General features: G+C 45.4%; 1 protein-coding gene across 1 annotated transcript in view; it reads right to left on the bottom strand.

Annotated features, from left to right (window-relative positions):
* Window positions 1–7365: 7365 nt before the first annotated feature.
* DNAJB2 (DnaJ heat shock protein family (Hsp40) member B2) overlaps window positions 7366–20101 on the bottom strand; it is a 38841-nt gene continuing 26105 nt past the window's right edge. Inside the window, exons 5-10 of the mRNA XM_088472321.1 lie at window positions 17799–17852; window positions 17491–17607; window positions 12801–12890; window positions 12156–12267; window positions 11362–11432; window positions 7366–8781 (exon numbers count right to left, since the gene is read on the bottom strand). Of these exons, the coding sequence (XP_088328447.1) occupies window positions 8282–8781; window positions 11362–11432; window positions 12156–12267; window positions 12801–12890; window positions 17491–17607; window positions 17799–17852 (944 nt within the window). The 3' untranslated portion in view covers window positions 7366–8281. The remainder of the gene's footprint in view (window positions 8782–11361; window positions 11433–12155; window positions 12268–12800; window positions 12891–17490; window positions 17608–17798; window positions 17853–20101) is intronic.

Below are 20101 nucleotides of genomic sequence, written 5' to 3'. Positions count from 1 at the left end.
GATTGCGAGCATAGGTAAACTCCTGATCCTCATACTGGTTGTCATCATAGTAATTGGCTTATGTGTCAAGTGTGTTCCTACTGTGTTGAAATGTGGAAAATGTAAAGATAACGTAAACCGGAAGAATGAAATTATGATGGTGGTCAGTAGTAACAATATGAATACTGAGGTAAATGTAGAACTGCATTACAACCCTGAACTAGAAGGTACCATCGTATAATGTATAAGATTTAGCCATGCATAAAATGTGTTATTAAAATGTTATTTTAAAACATCTTAAATAATATAAGTCCCTATTCCCCCTCAAGACTTCCTTTATAGGATTGGTGCATCCCCACATCTTTCCCATGATCTCCCAAGATCTGCAGTGTGTGTATAGGGGTAGTTTTATGTCCCCTCCTAGAGACACATTATTGACGGTGTAAGAACCACCTTGTGCCATCCTATAATATAACATTAAATAATATGTCATAATGTAAGCCTAAATTAATTTTAAAATCAGAGTATGATAGCATGTTTGCTATCAAAGGGTGGACTGTCGAAGCCGGATAATTGGCTGAGACACGAACGGTGTAAAATTAGATCAGGGCGACGCCATTTTGCGAATGGCAATGAGACGCCATTTTGCGACTGGCCGCCCAGCGCCATTTTAGTGGAACTCGCCATTATAAGTACATATGGCGATGCTATTATTTAGCATCGTGCGATTCCCACGCAATAGAAAGAAGTTAAAAGGTCCTCACCATACAAATACAGACAGTCATTATAACATATAAAATGATTATCCATGCAAAACACGTACCATGGTGTACTCCACAACACACATAGTCGCGCCAACTAGCATCTTTTCCCAATTCCCTAATACTTACACACTGCACACTTACATAAAAGGTTCCCTAGCATTAAAGTGTAATATCCAAGGTTTATGCAGTAATTATTAATGTTGTGTAATAAAGGTTATTTGATATCTAAGGTTTAGTACATGGTAAGCAGACCGTGTTTGGTGTTGTACTGATCCACTGTGTCTCCACAGATTTCCGGTATCATCGGTGAGAAGATTGCAACATGCGTCTGCAAACTATGGACTATAGAGAGTTAAAACATTAAAATGTACTCTGTAATGTTAGCAGCTTAGATTAGCATGCAGCGGGAAAAAGGACACAAAGGGTTTTTAGAGGCTGTTTGTGTCCATTCAAATTGACCTATGAACTATCTTGTAACAGAAGCACCTTTAAGAAGAACCAATGGAATCATGTCAAACTTGTCTATTGTATTGCTTATCCCTGTAAGAGTATATATGTGCGCTCTCTGGGCCTGATTCAGACCCGGTCGCAAGCGCTGAGTGGCCCAGAGCGCATGCGCGCGATGGAGCCGGCTCCGTCGTGCGCTTGCGCGAGACCCAGATAGCGATGAGCACTCCGTCGCTCCGGGTCTCGCAACAAAGGGGGCGAGCTGTCAATGTTGAGTGACCGCTCGCCCCCTTTGGTGGGCGGGCCAGGGGGTGGCTGCCCAAACGGAGGCGTTGCCATGTGAACACCTGCCATTTGGGGGCGGCCCCACTGACATCACGAGTGATGTTAGTAGAGAGATTCCGGCTCTGTTAGAGCCGAAATCTCTCTGGGGCTTGCGGCCAAGAGACCCTACCACAAGGGTCTCGTCGCAAGCCCAATGGTCGCGATGGTCTTGACCATCGTGACCATCAACCTGGCCTCTCGCTATAGCTGTGGGTGGTCACCCACAGCTATGCAAGTGGCCAGGAGGCCACACAAAAAAAAAAAATGCCCTGATTCAGAGCGAGCGCTCTTTCAGAGCATCCGGCTCTGAATTAGGGCCTCTGACCCCAGTCTTGAGTCTTCTTGCTGTGCTGTTGACGGAGGTTTCTAATGCTGATGCCGGTATCTGGGCCCAAAGCGCATGCGTATATAACAACTGTACCTTGGATCTGTATGATTATATGCGCTAATTGTCTTTAGATCACAGAATGTAACCATCTGTTTTTATATTGAATAATAACTTTTTGTGCTTTGGAACCACATTCAAAGTCTGAAAGCATTTATTTACTGTGCGACTCGTTACGCTAAATACCGACAATTTTAGAAGGTATAGGCAGGATTTTAGACGGTATAGACAGGATTGCATAGAGGTTTTAATTAGGTATCCATAGAGGGTAGAGGCAGTGGGTGACAGGGAGAGGGTGATAGGGAGAAGTGACAGGGAGAAGCAGTGGGTGACAGGGAGAGGTGACAGAGAGGGAAAAGGCAGTGGGTGACAGGGAGAAGCAGTGGGTGACAGAGAGGGAGAGAGTGACATGCAGTGGGTGACAGGGAGAGGGTAATAGGGAAGGGTGTCATACAGTGGGTGATAGGGAAAGAGTGACTGGCAGTGTGTGACAGGGAGAGGGGAGAGGCTGTGGGTGACAGGGAGAGGGTTATAGGAAGAGGTGACAGGGAGATGCAGTGGGTGCCCAACACATTATACCACACTGTAGTGCCCCACACATTATGCCACACTATAGTCTCCACACATTATGCCACCTGCAGTGTGCCCACATTATGCTACACTGTAGTGCCCCCACATTGTGTCACACTGTAGTCCCCACACATTATGCCACACTGTAGTCCCCACACATTATGCCACCTCTAGTGCCCACACATTATGCTACAATGTAGTCCCCATACATTATGCCACCTCTAGTGCCCACACATTATGCTACACTGTAGTCCCCACACATTGTGCCACCTGTAGTGGCCACACATTATGCCACCTGTATTGCCCACACATTATGCCACAAGACCCCACACATTATGCCACCTGTAGTGCACACACAGGGCCTGATTCAGAGCCGCTCGTAAATGGCCGCTCGTTCGCTCCGAGCGATGTTCGCACATCTGCGCATGCGTATGGGTCGTAATGCGCATGCGTCAACCAGTCAGTGCGATCGGAAATCGAGCGCTCGCAAAATAGCGAGTGCCTGCTAATTTGAGTGACAGGATGAGGCGTTTGTGGGTGGTAACAGGGGAAGGTGCTTGAAAACGGGGAGTGGAGATCCGAACGCAGGCGTGCCAAACGGTCAAAACGGGCATTTTAAGGGTGTGCATAATTAACAAAGCAGCGTCATTGACCATGTCACTTGGTTGTTTCTTAGCCTGAGTGACCGCGAAGAGCTTAAGGCCCCCATAGATCAGCAATTGATTGCAGCAATCGTGCAATTTGCAATCGATTGTGTATAAGAATCTTTCAGTTTTTCAATCGATTGCAGAATTGCCACAATCGATTGTGTATAGAAATCTTTCCCTTTATCAATCGATTGCAAATTGCACGATTGCTGCAATCAATTACTGATGTACGGGGGCCTTTATTTGAATAAGCTTATTAACCAGCCATACACAGGTGGTGTTGTGGGGAAAGTTTGATTACCAGATGGCTGTGCCTATGCAACCATGTAATTCACTGCTAAAACCTTTACTTTAGTACAGTGTACAACAGTGCAATCTGGGTACCCCAGGAGAGCTGCATCTGGTTATCTTTAGAGTCTTCCTTGCATTCTCCAGAAGCCAAAGTCTACTTTACACTGCACAAACATCATTACATGCCAGATCAAACATGTCAGTTGAAGAACCTTCATTACCTGCACACCTACAGTATGAATGGCGGATTCCTGAGCTCTGTGGTCTGTGTCTAGCAACATTACAGGGATCGCTACAAGTGTATTAGGGTAGGATGTACGGAACCCTTAATCAGGCTCTGCCCATGGTGGGAGTGGGCTGTCGGTGTAGGAGCAGGGCAGTTTATCAGCCCTCTCTGGATGCCACCAGCAACGGATGAGGGGTGCCAAGAAGAGAAAGTACAAATACAGTACAAATGCCTAAAAACTACAAAGTCTGCCCTTGAAGCCCCTGAAGAGAGCACCCGACTCCATAGGGCACTCACAGGCCAATGGATTATGAGGCAACCAAGGAGGGTATAAAGCAGATTTGAAAGTGTACAGGTTCTTCTCACCACACATTATACCACAGTGTCCCCAAAAGATGCCAAAATAAACTCAGTGCAGGAGTGAGAAAAGCCTCAGCAGTGAAGGGGCTAAAGAAAGCCACTTGAATGAAAGTGCTTGTTTTTAATCTAAATTTACAAGTCTCAACAGAAAATATGTAAACTATACATCAATTTGTTCTCGATCACTGAAGTTGCTGTATCGCCACCTACTGACAGACCAGTTATCTCAACTGAAACTGCAACAGAAAGGTAAAGCCAGTTTTTCATAAAATTATCGAGAACCTGCAGTTGCTGTATAATTTGTATGCATCACCGCTATGTATCAACAGCCTAATGCAGGGGATTTCACATAAATATCCTGCAAAAGGCTAAGGTCTTAGGGGACTGAGGGGTCTATTCATTAGGGGAATATGATCATTGGTAATTTCGTTTTAAAATCGCCAAGTTTTATTTGTTTAAAAAAACGTAATTCATCATTAATTTCATATAATCCGAAAAACTGTCTATGCAAAAGGAGTGGGTAATTTCCCCCTGCAGTGCTCCTTAAATTAGTAGTTTACTTATCAATGTATCGTGCCCGCTCCTTCACAGCATCTGCCCAATGCCCGTTCCCTGCACGCAGCCTCTCTGTAGTGCCTACTCCCTGTCAGATTCCGCTGGCCAGTGTCACTCCCGCTCGCTCCCCTGTACTTCCAACAACCCTGCAGCCCTCTCTAACCCTAACAGCTGCTGTCAGCTCTTCCCTCAGCCCGCTCCCCTGTACTTCCAGTAGCCAACCCTGCAGCCCTCCCTCCCTTTGCAGCTACTGTCAGCTCTGCCTGCAGCCCGCTCCCCTCTACTTCCAGTAGCCAACCCCGCAGCCCTCCCTCCCCCTGCAACCACTGTCAGCTCCCCCTGCAGCGGCTTTCAGGTCTGCCAACAGCCCTCTTCCCCGTACTGCGTGTCAGTGTCCCCGCAGCCCTGAAGAATATTGGGTGCTGTATGCCATCTCAGGATGGCATACAGTAATATGCTGCCAAGTTCCCCCAAAAAATGCTTTTTCGGAACTTGATGAATTACATAATTTCTACATGCCCACACTAAAGGAGGAGAATTGCAACCAGGAGATATCAGTGCGTTACTTGTTTCATGAATGACCCTGACACTTAGGGGTCTATTTACTAAGCAGTGTTAGGAGATAGAGTGAAAAGTGATAAGGAAGTGAAAATGTTAATTTTCATCTGCTTTTGTAGAAATTAAGTAATGATGAATAGAACCCTGAAAAGCAAAGTTTGGTCAGAGTTTGATCCCATTAGTTTACACCATCCTCAGATGGCATAAACCTCTCTATGCCTATGGAGGCATATTTGGAGGAAAACTGGCACTTTGCGAATGAGCAGTGTCTGTTTCAGGTGGAAGAAAGACTAATCCGATAACCCTGGGATGTAACTTGCAGGGACAGCGGGTATTACTACCTGTGTGTTACACTTAGTATATAGCAGGAATAATTATGTCAAAAATGATATCTGCTGTGATGTACACTGAAAAAAATCGTGGCACATCCACGATCAATAATAAATATGCCCCTTAGACACGATCTAGACAGACAGCTCATGGGTCTATTTTGTTAGAAATGCAGTAATAATTTGTAGTATACGGCATGTTGTCACGGGATATTTCAAAACAATGAAAGCGCATTTCTAATGATATTTCATTCTGGGACAGACCTTGCGCTAAAGGTCTGTCCCAGCGCAGTACCCAGAAATGCGCCTTGCTTCCCCAATGCACATGTGATGGCCCGCCTGATGCGTCTTATGTCAGACCGGGCAGATTACATTATGACCATGTCGACATATGGTACCACGCCTCACCTGTCAAGGCAGCAAATGAACACTTAGTTCTTGAAGTTGATGTCTAGATAGCAGGAAAAATGGGCAACGTAAGGATCTGAGTGACTTTGACAAGGGGCAAATTGTGATGGCTAAACAACTGGGTCTGAACACCTACAAATTACTGAAAAAGTGAATGCTGGCTATGATAGAAGGGTGTCAGAATACACAGTGCATGGGGCTGCGTAGCCACAGACCGGTCAGAGTGCCATGCTGACTATTGTCCACTGCCGAAAGCGCCTACAATGGGCATGTGAGCATCAGAACTGGACCATGGAGCAATGGAAGAAGGTGGCCAGGTCTGATGAATCATGTTTTCTTTTATATCATGTGGACTGCCAAGTGCATGTGCATCACTGACCTTGGAAAGAGATGGTACCAAGATGAGAAGAAGCAAGCCAGCAGATGCAGTGTGATGCTCTTGGCAATGTTCTGCTGGGAAACCTTGGGTCCTGGCATTCATGTGGATGTTACGTTAACACGTACCACCTACCTAAACATTTTGCAGACCAAGTACACCATGGCAGCAGTATTCCCTGATGGCAGTGGTCTCTTTCAGCAGTATTAATGCTCCCTGCCACACTGCAAACATTGTTCAGGAATGGTTTTCAGGAACTTGACAAAGAGATTAAGGGCCTCCAAATTCCCAGATTTCAATCCGAATGAGCATCAGTGGGATGTGCTAGAAAAACAAGTCCGAGCCACGGAGGCACCACCTCACAATTTACAGGACTTAAAGGATCTGCTGCGAACATCTTGGTGCCAGATATCGCAGGACACCTTTAAAGGTTTTATGGAGTCCATGCCTCGACAAGTCAGAGCTGTTTTAGTGGCACGAGGGGACCTGCACAACTTTAGGCAGCTGGCTTTAGTATTATGGCTGATGTTATGTACATGAATACATTAGCATTTTATTATAAGAGTACAATGAGAAGACGTTTATTAAAAGTAGTCTGGTTTATTTTAGTAAAGATGTTTTTCATTATACACACATTCATCCCCTCTCGATAGATATATTTTATTAATGTGATACAACCTTATTCCCAAGTCACAGGAATTCAGTCCATTGAGTGTTTCTCAACAACAGTTCTCAAGCATATCTGAAAGCAATTGTAATTGGAACTATGTATACAAATTACATTCCACATATTATATATATATATATATACTGTATATATAATACTATATATGCACACACACAGTCATGCTTTTTTCCCCACACAGTCCTGCACATATAAACCTATAGGTCCAGCCCTTTCAAAATCCACCAAGTCTTAAGCCCCTCCCCCAGTTTCCAAAAGAAGAAAAAGTCTTATTCCAGTCCAGAGCAGAATATGAGACAGGGGTCCCCTGAATCCATCAGGATTGTAGAGCCCACATTCCAAACCTGCGCAGAGGAAAGGTGATTTGTGTTGGAGGAAAGCCTGTTTGTGCTCCCCTCGCACCCACCCAGCCAGCGATGATAACAGTACTGTGTGACTCCATTCTCAGAACACACCTAGTAAAAAAAGCAAAACATTCAGTAGGCAAATAGTTAATGGGACCGTGTAATGCTGAGTATCATTTTCCTCCTGTTTTGTTGAAAATCAAAATTTTCTGCTGTGCTGTAACAACTTAACTATTCTGCAGAGACTGAAATACAGATGTAACATGTTAAAAAATGAACAGTAGTTGTCAAGTTGTATTCTAATCAATAGGGATAGGAGGAGGATGTAAGAGCTCAGAATACAATATTTTCAAACTAGATTAACAATAGTATCTGAAATCTCCAGCTCACAATTAGATAGCTTTGATAAATGCTTATTTTTCCTACTACCAGTGAGCAGAAATATTATTAATAATAAATTGCAAATATTGTTATTCTCAACTAAACATAAGGAAAAAAGGAACATTGTCAAGATTTTTTGACATTCAGGAAAGGACTTGCCTAAGCTATTTGGCACTTTATTATGTCACAAGATGAAATCAATGTTCCACTGTCCCATTAAGTACAGTTAAGATTTATGCCTAATTTACATTTTAACTTTCCAAGTCACTTACTAGTTGACCAGGAACTTTATCCCTGACCAGAATTGAAAAACCGTACAGTAACAGTAATAGAGTGGAAGCAACATGCAGATAGCCAGAAACTGCGCTCTTCAGGAAGCATTCCCCAGTAAGTGCCAAGCAAAGATCCGGAAAGATGAGACAGCGCTCAGCAAGACTATAGGGCAGGTGAAAGGAGGTCACTATAATACATAAAGAGCCTTTAGAAAAGGCAAGCTTGTCAACTCTGTGTAATCCACTGCTTTAGACTTTTAGTTGCCTGAGGAACAAGCAATGCAATGCAGAGGTCTGGATGGTTTACAGATTAAAAAAATAAATAAATCTCACATCAAATCTTTGCAAAAGCTGTAGGGTTTTGTCAAGGCCCAGAGTCACTAACAGATGTAACATCTACTCTTACTCTTTTTGTCATCTTTGCCTTCAGTATTTAAGTTCTCCTGCTCCCCCCTGCTCTTCCTTCCTTTAGTTTCCTCCTTTTGCCTTTGCTGATGCAATGTCTCCTGGTGTCTTGGCAGATGTTCTGCCTGCTGATGCTTTGGCTTATCTGACACCTGCTGGTGCCTCGGCTGATCCCCCTGTCTCTGCCCTCTCTGCTGTCCCACTGCCTCCTGTGGCTGTCCTTTCCCTTTTCTCTGCTTAATTCTCACACCTGCTTGCTGCTGCCCTGCGGCCTCCATCTCAGACAGACTGTAAGCCATAGCCAGCTGCAGATCCTCATCTTCATCATCGCTGTCCAACACCACATAGGCCGTGGGGGAACTCTGAGAGCGCTGTACGTTGTATGGGGACTCTCTGAGCCGGGTGTTGGTGGATGGCGCATCTCTCTGATCCCTTTTGCTCATTTCGAGTGCCATGGCAAGTTCATCCTCTACCCCTGTAAAACAGACAACAGGAATATGAAAAATGTCTGGTAACAGCACATAAAGCAATAAATTCCTTGTTGCCTAACAGGTTAAATTAAAATCTATTGGAAGGGTGCATTTCTGAACATAAAAAATAGCTGTAGAGAAAGGTATACGTTACTTAAAATGGGATTCAGCGCTGCCATCATCCCCTATTATATTCACCTACCAGGCATGTTTTCTGTAAGAGCACAGGTGACTCAATTTATAAGCTGTTCTATGTTTGTAGTACTGTAGAAACTTCCGCTGTAAACCTGCGCTGAAATGCTCCGTCTATGTTCACAGATGTACCTCGCTGAGTCATGGATCTTCTCATTTCCTATATCTGCCATGTGCTGACCTCCTGGATATCCTGAGTGCTCTGTATCTAGCAAATCTTTGGCTAGCTGAATTTTATTGTGTAATATTACACTGGGGTACAGACTGAATAAGGATAGGTATGTGTACCTATATCACTGTTATTAGTTTATATTTTGGTCTCTGTCCGCCTGTCTTTGAAATTCAATGAAAGTTTTACCTATTGACTGGTGTCTTCTTCCTTTAAATTCTCACTCTGTAGTCGCTGGCATTAGACAGGAAATTACAGCATGATAAAGAGGGGACATGTTCATACTGAACTCACTGTCTGTTTGTTGCCAAAGCCACCAAGAGCTTTCCTGGGTGCTGGTGCAGCCTTTCTGGCCCCCACTATGTAGGCTGTGAAGACAGTTTTGTAAAAAAAAAATGGTGTTGTGCACATAGCTTAGGAGGGATGTAACAATGTAGACCAATAGTAATCTATTGTTCCCCTGCTCAAAATACCACCTAAGTGTATTACCCCAGCTATCGTCGCCAGCACCAGGACCCGCAGGGAGGCTAGAGAACTCACCCCATCTTGTCACCTCTAGTTGACATTCTAGAGAATTAACTAAAACATAAGCAATTCTATTAAGAAACGTTATAATGTGAGTATAATACTTGGAGACAATAACAGCAGTGCCACCTTATACAGAGAGCGTTACATACACAGCAAATAGGTAAATAAAGCTAAAATGAATGCACCTTAGTGATGTTGCTGCTTCTTGGTGAACCGATTGTCTGCAACCTCCAGAACACTAGTTCAGCCCACTAAATGGCTGCCTCTACAGGTACAATTTTAAATGCAATTGGCTTGAATCGTATAGAGTGACCAGCATTTTTATTAGTACACTATTTATATATAATTTCTAGATCCATTTACTGACCATTTTGCTATTTATGTTAATAAAATTATCTTTAAAATGAACCTACCAATACGTTAACATATTTCTATTAACTACTCTGTCTGTCTGAAATGGCGGTATTTATTTTATTCCTGATGATTACAATGCATAGTATAGATTGTTATATGAAACATTAACTAATTTCACCTGGCTTTAATCGGCCACAAAAACTGTGCCTGCAATTTTGTTGGTTGCTTTGACAACATAAGAACGCCCAATTACCACTCAGTTACATCCCTTCACCCGCAAGTGAAGATGGAACTATGTTGCATACAATTCATAAACATCTGCAGTTCCATATTCTCGGCTCTGAAGCATGCCCAGTGCAGACATACACAAATTATGTCTGCAAAACAGAACTTGTGTGCGACTCTGCATCACAAGCAGTTATGTGCTGGGTAGTGCCATTAGTTTCATTGAGCTCTGCTCCATCTGCAAACAAAGCTACATCTCTACAAGTGTAGAGCAAGCATGGGACTAGGGGCCTACTTCTCGGGAATCTGCGCACGTGCAGATCAGGTCCTGCAAAATTGCATGCAGGGTCCCGTATGTGCTGCCTGATTGATCACGTTTGCGGGGCAGTGTGGGGGCGGGGACTACCTGTGTTCCCGAAAACAGGAACTTGTCGCCCCGTTTCCGGGAGTGGCAAGGCCAGGATCTGTGTCCATGGATGTAGACATCCTGGCTTCGCAAGGCTGACAGGACGTGGTCAGGCTGTAGTAAGCTTCATTACCGCAGCCTGACCAAAGGGGCAACCATCGGTGATAACAGGCTGCGACCTTGGTTGCAGCGCTGGGATCGCAGATGCAGCAAGTAGGTGTCAGTCACCTCCTGCTGCGTTGCATTTTTGCAGGACGGAATCGCAATTCCGTCCTCTGCTGAATCAGGCCCTAAAACATTCATAAAGTATTCATGTCACTGCTGAAAAATAAATGCTAATATTTCTATCACTATACAATATGTAGTGTATCAAAATGAGTGCACAAAGCTCAAGGAAGCCCCTTTGCTTTATAATTCATCTTACTTATGCTAATTACTATCTCCAAATGAGTGAGTGTGTTTATTTATAAAGAAAACCCGGTAATCTGATTAGATGCTCTAGAACTGTTGCTATGCATGCGACACACACAATAATATGAAACAGAGACTGTGTCACTCATAGCTATATATAAATGTACACAGCCAAATATTTATTCAGCCACATATTTTTTATTAGTCACATATAATTCCAGTCCATTCCTGTGACTGCTACCTCTTCTGCTCTTCATATTCACTGCACAAGTGAATTATGCTGTTTAAAGATGTCCTTACCGTTCACCCGGATGGACGTCAGCTGGCCATCCTCTTCCACCTCCACTCGCTCCACCCCATTCTCTACTCTCCTATAAGGGAGACCACAGGGGTTAGTACAGGCAAAAAAAGTGTCTTCTCTCCCTTATAAGGCCAAGTTAGTACACATAGTGGAGATGGACATTTTTATGTGACAAGCCAATACTGATGTCAATACAGTCTATTCATTCACTAGAACTATTGTGCTACTAAAGGGGCCTATCAATTACACGAGTGTTTGAACGATCCGACCAAAACCAGGAGGTTTTGATCGCATTGTTCATAATGTCATCTAATGGATAGCCGGCAAGGACCAGCGATGCGCATGCAAGTTGGGTCCTTGCCCACCCCGACTATCTATGGAACATGCTGGTCAACCTGACGACGATCGGAGGTCGGGATCCTGCACTGAATGAAATTCACGGGCACCGCACCCAGCGACCTGCAGGACTGAACGCTAGTCAAAAAAAGCTGCGGCCACTGCATTGTAGCGCATCGGATACAGATTCAGGCTCAGTCACATACAGATATACAAGTGTCATATAAATAATTAATCAGTGGAGTCTCGTGGAGTGTTTTAGTCGTATCACATTGCAACTAAAATGCAATCTGTGCAAAAAAGGACACAAAAGAAACGCTCAGCGCTTGGAGAGTCGCATGGGATCTGGCGTGCCGAGAGGGTCTGTTTGGCGCAACTGCAGCAATAGTGTATGAGGACACATCTGTACAGGCGTCTACATATAAGATGATGCCAAACGAACTGATACTGAACTCACCGTCTGGTTGTTATTCTTTTCCCATTAACAATTGTGGTTGTGGTGGACATCGAGGCAACACTTCCAGGCATCCCAAATCCGTCACTTCCAAAAGAAGAAAAGGATGAGAAAACTGTAAAGAGAAATTCACCAAAGTGATTATTAACATGGCAGGATTCAAACGGGGACAAGAATTAAAATGTAAAAAATAAGGAAAGTCACAGCACATCAACCAGCAGTTTTAAAAAATTTGAATTATTTACTCACAATTATTGCAACTACACAAACCAGTAAGACTTAGGTGGGCCATACATCTATGAGCGAGTCACTGATGCCGATCGGTAAAATCCAGCATGTTAAAAATCCCTGACTCGCTGATCCCGATAATTTTTGGATCAGAATCGGCTAATTGAGGATTTTCAACATGTTGGATTTTGCCGATCCTCCGACCCAGGTATTGGGAGAACAGCGAATTGACTCGATACACTTCTGATGTATGGGCCCTTTTAATCTGCAGTTAATTTGGAGTATTACTGTGTTGAAGTTAGTAAATGTCTGTAGAGGAGTTTTATTTATTTTTTTTACATTTGATTATAGCATTTCTTGACTACATATATGTATACAAATAACACAGGAAGGACGAGAGACAATAGTCAAAAGGCTTACCTCTGCTACTGGGAAAAAAATCTGACAAGGGTGCAGTGTGTGTGTGATTCCTTTCTTCACTGCCCATCCCAGGGAACAAAATGTCTTCACCTTAATAGAAAGACAAAGTTGTAATGGACGGTCTTGAATACAGCACTCCAAGGATGGTTAACTTTAAACCTAGCTGCTGGCTGTTACGTCGTCTTGTTTTTGTGTTACACCACACTAAGGCCCTGATTCAGAGCCGGACGCTCTGACAGAGCGCTCGCTCTGAATCAGGGCCGTCCCTTCTCCTTTTTGGAGCGGCCTCCTGGCCATTCGCATAGCTGTGGGTGACCACCCACAGCTATAGCGTGCGGCCAAAATGATGGTCGCGATGGTCAAGACCATCGCGACCATCGGGCTTGTGACGATCCCTGCGGTAGGGTCTCGCTGCCGCAAGCCCTGGATTGCTTTTGGCTCTATCAGAGCCAAAAGCACTCCCACTGACATCACTAGTGATGTCAGTGGGGCCGGCCCCAGACGGTAGGCGTTCCCATGGGAACGCCTCCGTCTGGGCAGCCACGGCCCCGGCATGCCCAGCAAAGGGGGAGTGCTGTCAATCACCATCGACAGCACGCCCCCTTTGGTGCAAGACCCATAACGACGGCTTGGCCATCGTTATTCGGGTCTAGCGCATGCGCACGACGGAGGCGCCTCCGTCGTGCGCATGTGCACTTGGGCAACATCGACCCGCTTGCGAGCGTTCAGCGCTCGCGAGCGGGTCTGAATCAAGCCCTAAGCCCACAATTCCATCCTCGAGATGGTCCATACCACTAATGAGGCCCTACTTTACTGTTCTTAGCTCGAGTTATACCCAATTCCATTTCAAATGCTGGTGATGAGGAGGCAGAAGTGTGGAGTCATAAAGGGAAGCAGTCATGTCAGTGCAGGAAATGGATGAGATTGAGGAAAGAAGCAAGTCCAAGGAGGAGGAAAAAGTCAAGATCCAGAGCATCAAGGTTGCACTAAGTGTAGGTAGTCTTGGGAGAGGTGGTTGTGGAACGTGGGAAAAAGGTGATGAATGGGGAAGTTAGTGAAATCATGTATGTCACAGGGGTGGGAAAAGATGTGTCCAAGAATGTCACCATTGGAGTTAGAAGGGGCAGAGGTCCTCTGATTAGGGGTTGAGGGAGAAATATTTAGAAGCAGCAGAATCTGCAGTATTATCATTGGAGATAATAAAGTTACCAGTAAAATGAAAGGGGAGATCAAAAGAGAGAAAGTGTAGAAGCCAGGCAGCAAAATTATCAAGGAAGATAGTGGAGGGACCAGGTAGATGGCAGATGACCACAACCAGAAGGTTAACAGGACGGAAGAGAAATGGAAAGAGTATAATTCAAAAGAGGAGAAGGAAAAAGAGGGCTTAGTGGGAATGACTCAATAGGTGCACTGGATGATACCCACGCTTTGACCCTGCCAATTGCAGGGTCAAAGCAGCAGCAGAAGTGGAAGGTCCAAGTCTCAGTAATAGAGATGAGTTTAAAGGGACTTGGAGATAAAGTGATCATAATCAGTGGCCAGTTTGTAACACACAGAGCTGGAATTTCACGAGACACAAGAGAGAGGGAAAGACTGAAGATGAAAGATGGGTTACAAGTAAATGGAGGAGAGTCAGGGAAGGGGCAAGGTGAGCAGGAGAGGAAGAGAGTGGAGATAGCACAAGACTTAATGTGAGAAGCAGAGGGGACAGGGAGGTGGTTAGGGGTCTGAGGAAGTGATGGAAGGAGATGGGATGCAAGGGGAGTGGACAGGGGAGAATGGGATGGAGGAGGAGTTAGAGCAGAAAGGGGTATAGTTCTGGGGGTAGTGGGGAGGGGAGAATAAAGTAGAGTAAGGAGAGAAGAACCAAAATGCTTGAGTAGTGTAGAAGGGGCAAGGATGGGATGGCAGAGAAAGAAGTGAATGAGAGGGCATGATGGCATAGTAATCAAGTGGGGTGGCAAAGTCCCAGAGAAAGGCAGGGAATTTGTTGTGAGGACGCGGCAGGGGTGAGTAGTGAATACAGTGTAGAGAAGATAAAAAAACACATGATAGGCTATGAAACAGAGGGCAATGCAAGAGGACAGCAAGATTAAATGGCAACAGGTACAGTAGTAGATGGGGACAGAGGGGGAAGGTTGATAGCAAGATAGTGATGGATGGGATTCATGGGATCCGTGGTGGGGGGGGGAGCATGTAACATATAAAAGGCAGTAAAAGAACTAGGGGTGACGGATGAGCATGTCTGGAGGTAAGGTACAGGAAAGTGCAACCAATGGATACAGCAACAAAGTCACATTGGGCAGTAGTTAGTGTACGGTGCTAGACATAAAGTATACAGTGGAAGAGTACCACAGCATTAGCACTTTTTAAGTTGTGTTTTGAGTGGCTGTAGAAATGAAAATTCATCCACATAATCACATGATGTATTATTTTCATATTATAATCTCTCTCTCTCTCTCTCTCTCTCTCTCTCTCTATTTATATATATAAATAACGTTTAAGGGTCTGACTGTTCATTTGGGCTAATCTCTTGAACCACTGTACGGATATTGATGGGGTTTTCAGTATTCTACAGATATTCCCAGCTATATTCTTGCCGCCAGCGCGGCAAATCACACCACGCATAGCGCGGGACGTGCGCCCGTGAGCGAATATGCGCACTGCGTACATGCCTCCATAGGAATGCATGGTGCAATCGAAGTCCGCGCCAAAGTGTACCATAGTGTATGCAGGCACAGGGAATCGCAGGGCGCGATGCATGCGCACGTTTGTGGTGCGATCAACCACATGTAACCAGGTGCATCTGTATATAGAATTGATTGAGAAAGGTTTAGGTATATGAACCATTCATCTGTGACAAAAGGAAGCAGAGCAATGACGATTTTAGTGAAGCAAGTCACAGGAAAAAATCTTGCACCAAGCTGCTGTATAGGAGTCGGCCAGGGTGCTGAAAAAAACAAGAGAGCATCTGAACCTGAGGCTTGGAATGAAGCAAGTCACAGAAAAAACGGTTGTGCTGTGTGAGTCACTGCTGCTGCAGGGTTGAGGGCTGTGTTCTGATTGGCTCTCACTGTCTCAGAGAGCCAATCATATAGCAATGTGCCCTGTTGCTCAGCAGCAGCCTAGAGAGGGGAAGGAGTCAGAGACTGAGCAGGGTCACGGCTGAGATAGACAGAGAGTGAGAGACAGCCTTCAACGAACTCATGATGCCCTGATGCAGACACGGTAGCCATGACAGAGCCAGGGGAGGCATAGCTAACATGAATGAAAAAAAAACCCAAAAAACAGAACACCATTGAATGATTTCCATTCAATGGTGCCAAACATCGGACCACCACCATAAATTGGTAAAACACTACCTTCGGAACAAAAACATTGATGGTTAGTGACCATGATCGGATTCTGATCTCCATCCCTACGTTGAACCTACAGAAGGACTCTGGGCCTGATTCAGCAGCTTACGCAATTGCAATTACGTACACAGGTTGAGCGAATGTTAACCACTGTGTGTGCACCGCACTGCACTCACAGACCCACTGAGGAATCCATCACAAAGTGAGTGACAGGCTGTGAGCGTTTGGGGGTGGTGATGGGGGAGTGACTGAAAAAACGCATGCCTGTCTGTTTGAACGATATTTCATGGGTGTGTATAAATTATCCACTGCAACTGCATACATAGCCTGAGTACTCACTGCATGCGACGAGACTTGCAGTTTCTGTGGCTGGTCAGACCAGGTGTAAATGTTGCGAGTGCGAGGTAGTATGGATGTGAGAAAGCACCAGTGAGCGTCTCTATGCCGCATTAGCATACTTTCGCAGCTGCGTTCCCCATACTAATTCGCAGCTGTATACGCAACAGCGATCCTTACTGAATCAGGCCCAAAGGCCACCACTCCTCCATCGTGAAGTACTTCCTCTCCAGCATGATGTTCCCGCTCAGCCACACGCCCTCAGAGAACAGGAGGCACCTCCCATGGAAGTCAGCGCTGTCCTTAGACAGGGGGACCACAGCGAGGAAGCTCAACAGGAAGCACAGGAAATACAGGGTACATGAGCAAAGAGGACATTACTCATCACCATGTTTGGCAGCTTGAGGGGGATTCGCATGGAGGCTGCATAAATATGCCCAGGTGTCCCTGGCCCGGTGACATGCTGCTGATAATGCTTACGGTAGCTGCAATACAAATCTCTCATCCATTATCCTCCTGTCCTTTCCAGCACATGCCAGTGACCGGGCCCCAGCCAGCAGCAGTGGGGGTTGTGGTGACACTGGTGAGATGAAGGGGGCAGTAGTGAGAAGCAGGGGACTGTGGTGACATGGCATGGGTTGTTATGAGATGCAGGGGCCTGTGGCGAGATGAAATTGCTCCCGTACAACTTGCTCAATATATAGAGTGTACTTTGTAAGGTGCTGCGGAACACTTGTGGCGCCATATAAATAAATGATAATAATAATATTACTAAAGGTCTCTAGGTTCAATCTAAGGAGATAATCCAGTTGTTCTGATTTTATTTTTTTGTATCCTGCTTTTATTCGCTTTGCAATTATGTAATTAATCATCATTAGAATGGTTAATTGTTCACAACACTACTTCCTTGCCAGGTCATAAGGTCCTCTTGTCTGTTTAAATAGGACACATACACTTCCTATGGATTGTTATGTCACTGATTTTTTTTTTTAGCTTACCGAAAAAATCAGAGAAGGGGTCTCTGCCACCAAAAAATTCCCGGAATACTTCTTCAGGGGTCCGGAATGTGTAGGCAAAACCATTATATCTGGAGCCTGCGTTGGGTCTGGCAGGTTCTGTGCGAGTGGGAAAATGGAAAATGAAATTTAAGTGGTGAGGAAGAGAATGTGAGATCAACTAAATATCAATATTAGTATGATTTAGAATTATGTTGGGAAACAATTTTACATGTTATGTAAATCTGACTCTAGAATATAGTCCACAGGGATACACAGTAAGTAATAGAGATAGATAAAAATAAACTTACCAGGTCCTGAGAATCCAGATTTACCATAACGATCATAAGTTTGCCGCTTATTCACTGTGGGGGAAAGAAATTAGATAGTAACTTGCGTCTTCACAGACATAGAAAGCACAGGGTTTTAGAGCTCGCACAGGATAAACAGACGGTATACCATCCCTGAGTTGTCTGCAATGACTGGAATGGGGATGGTGGAAATGATCAGAGACCAACTTAGGCCCTGATTCAGACCCACTCGCAAGCGGCTGTCCGCTCGCAAGTGGGTCGATGGTCTGCACTGAGCATGCGCACGACGGAGGGAGCTCCGTCGTGCGCATGCACCAGACGCGACGAGCGAAGGAAAGTCCTTCGCTCGTTGTGTCTGATCAAAGGGGGCGTGCTGTCGATGTTGATTGACAGCACGCCCCCTTTGGTGGGCGTGCCTCCCTGACGGGGCGTTCCCAAGGGAACGCCTACCGTCAGAAGCCGTGATGTCACTAGTGATGTCACTAGTCACAAGTGATGTCAGTGGGAGTAATTTTGGCTCTGATAGAGCCAAAATTACTCCGGGCCTTGCGGTTGAAAAACTCAACCGCAGGCTCCGGCTCGCAGTTTCGATGGTCACGACCATCGCGGCCATCAAACTGCACGCTCGTATAGGCTGTGGGTGGCGACCCACAGCTATACGAGCGTCCAGGAGGACGCTCCAGAATTACGGAGGGCGGCCCTCATTCAGAGCGTGCTCTCTGCTCAGAGCATACGGCTCTGAATGAGGGCCTTAGTCAGGTGTTGACGCAAAATATTGCGTACATTTAGCAGGTTGGTGGTGCTCCCCAGAGTCAGAAAAAGTGCAAAATTGAGTAAGAAAAAGAAGACTCTTTGCTGGGGGCACTCTTATCAGAAGGTGAAAGATTTTTTTATGCAATGTTGAATGTGTACAGTACATCCCAAACTGATTTAAACACTCTTGGACTTAGACAGGACCCTGTTCTGATACTTCATAAAAGATATGATACTGTGTGGATGGTCTAGTATTAGTGATGCCTAACAGTTAAAATAACTAATCTTTGTGAATATTGTCTCCACATCTAAAAGAGTTATTTTATACGGGCTGTTTTATTATTTTATTACTTTTTCATCTGGGCTGGGGGACACTGGACTGTGGGTTTTAGGTGGGAAGGCGTGGATTTGGCACTAACACTCAAATCTATATCTCCTCCCCTCTGCAACTCCTGACTTCAGTGTAAGTTTAGTGCTTTTGGAGAGAGGCACGTTTTTTCAGGGCTGCTCTGCAGACCTCTGTTTAGCTTAGGGATTTTTTCCTTTATTTGTAATGTTATGTTTATTTTTTACTATAGCTACTGTGCACTGCTTATAGCAGCACACAGCTGGAGTGTTAAGCGTCGGTGAGAGCCGCATCTAAGGGGGGGATGGCGCTGAGCACTTCCCCCATTCCACATACTCCAGTCTCTGTAGAGACCGTCTGGGCCCGGGGATAGCGCACTGCTCTTACCTGGTAGAGGTGCAGGCAGTCAGCATGGTACTGAATGCCGAGCGCCGTCTCGCCAGCTCCTGTGGGGAGAGCTCTGACCACAGGTGAGACCTACAGCAACACCACACTGGACATGCTGTTCTTGGAAACTATGCAGAGTTGGGCCTGGTTTGTGCTTGGATGGGAGACCATCTGGGAATACCAGGTGCTGTAGGTAAATGCGGGTCAGTCCAAGTGCTTTCCCCACTAAGGGGAGTAACACTTGAAGGAAGGAGCAGTGAGGCTCGCTTCAGTATGAAGGGGAGAGGAGCCATGGCTGCTGGTTCCCCCCGCTCTCCAGTGGCAAAATGCAGGCTCCCAGGAAGTCTGATCACAGCTTTTTAAAGGACACAAACCTGAACAGCATGGAGGGAGGACAGAGCAAGCTCCTTTCCCTCTGCAGCATACAGCTAAGTAGTTTTCAGTATTACTGTAATCTGCTCTTGTGCCTGCTTGGAGTGTTTGCATATTCATTGCCACTTGTTATATTTTTTATATGTTTAAAAAAATAAAAATAAAAAAAAAAAGCTTTTCCTGGCTGACTGTTGCGGCAGGGCAGCGCAGGAAGGGGGGTGCTCTAATGACGGTCAAAAAGTCCACAATGGCTACATTTTTTTTTACATGTGCCCAGTGTCAGGCTAAATTGCTGTGTGGACAACTGGATGCAGGGGCTTTGTGTATGGACTGTCAGCTGGGGCCCATGTGTGCGCAGCCAGCTGGGGGAGCCACTCCGCTTACGGAGGAGCCGGCATGGGCTCAGGCTATGAGCCGTTCACTCTCTGACCTGGTGACGCTGATC

The sequence above is a fragment of the Taudactylus pleione genome, unplaced genomic scaffold, assembly GCF_031769625.1.
Source record: "Taudactylus pleione unplaced genomic scaffold, aTauple2 ptg000122l, whole genome shotgun sequence".
NCBI lineage: Eukaryota > Metazoa > Chordata > Amphibia > Anura > Myobatrachidae > Taudactylus > Taudactylus pleione.
The sequence above is the reverse complement of the archived record's forward strand: the minus strand, read 5'-3'. Positions and strand labels throughout refer to the sequence as shown.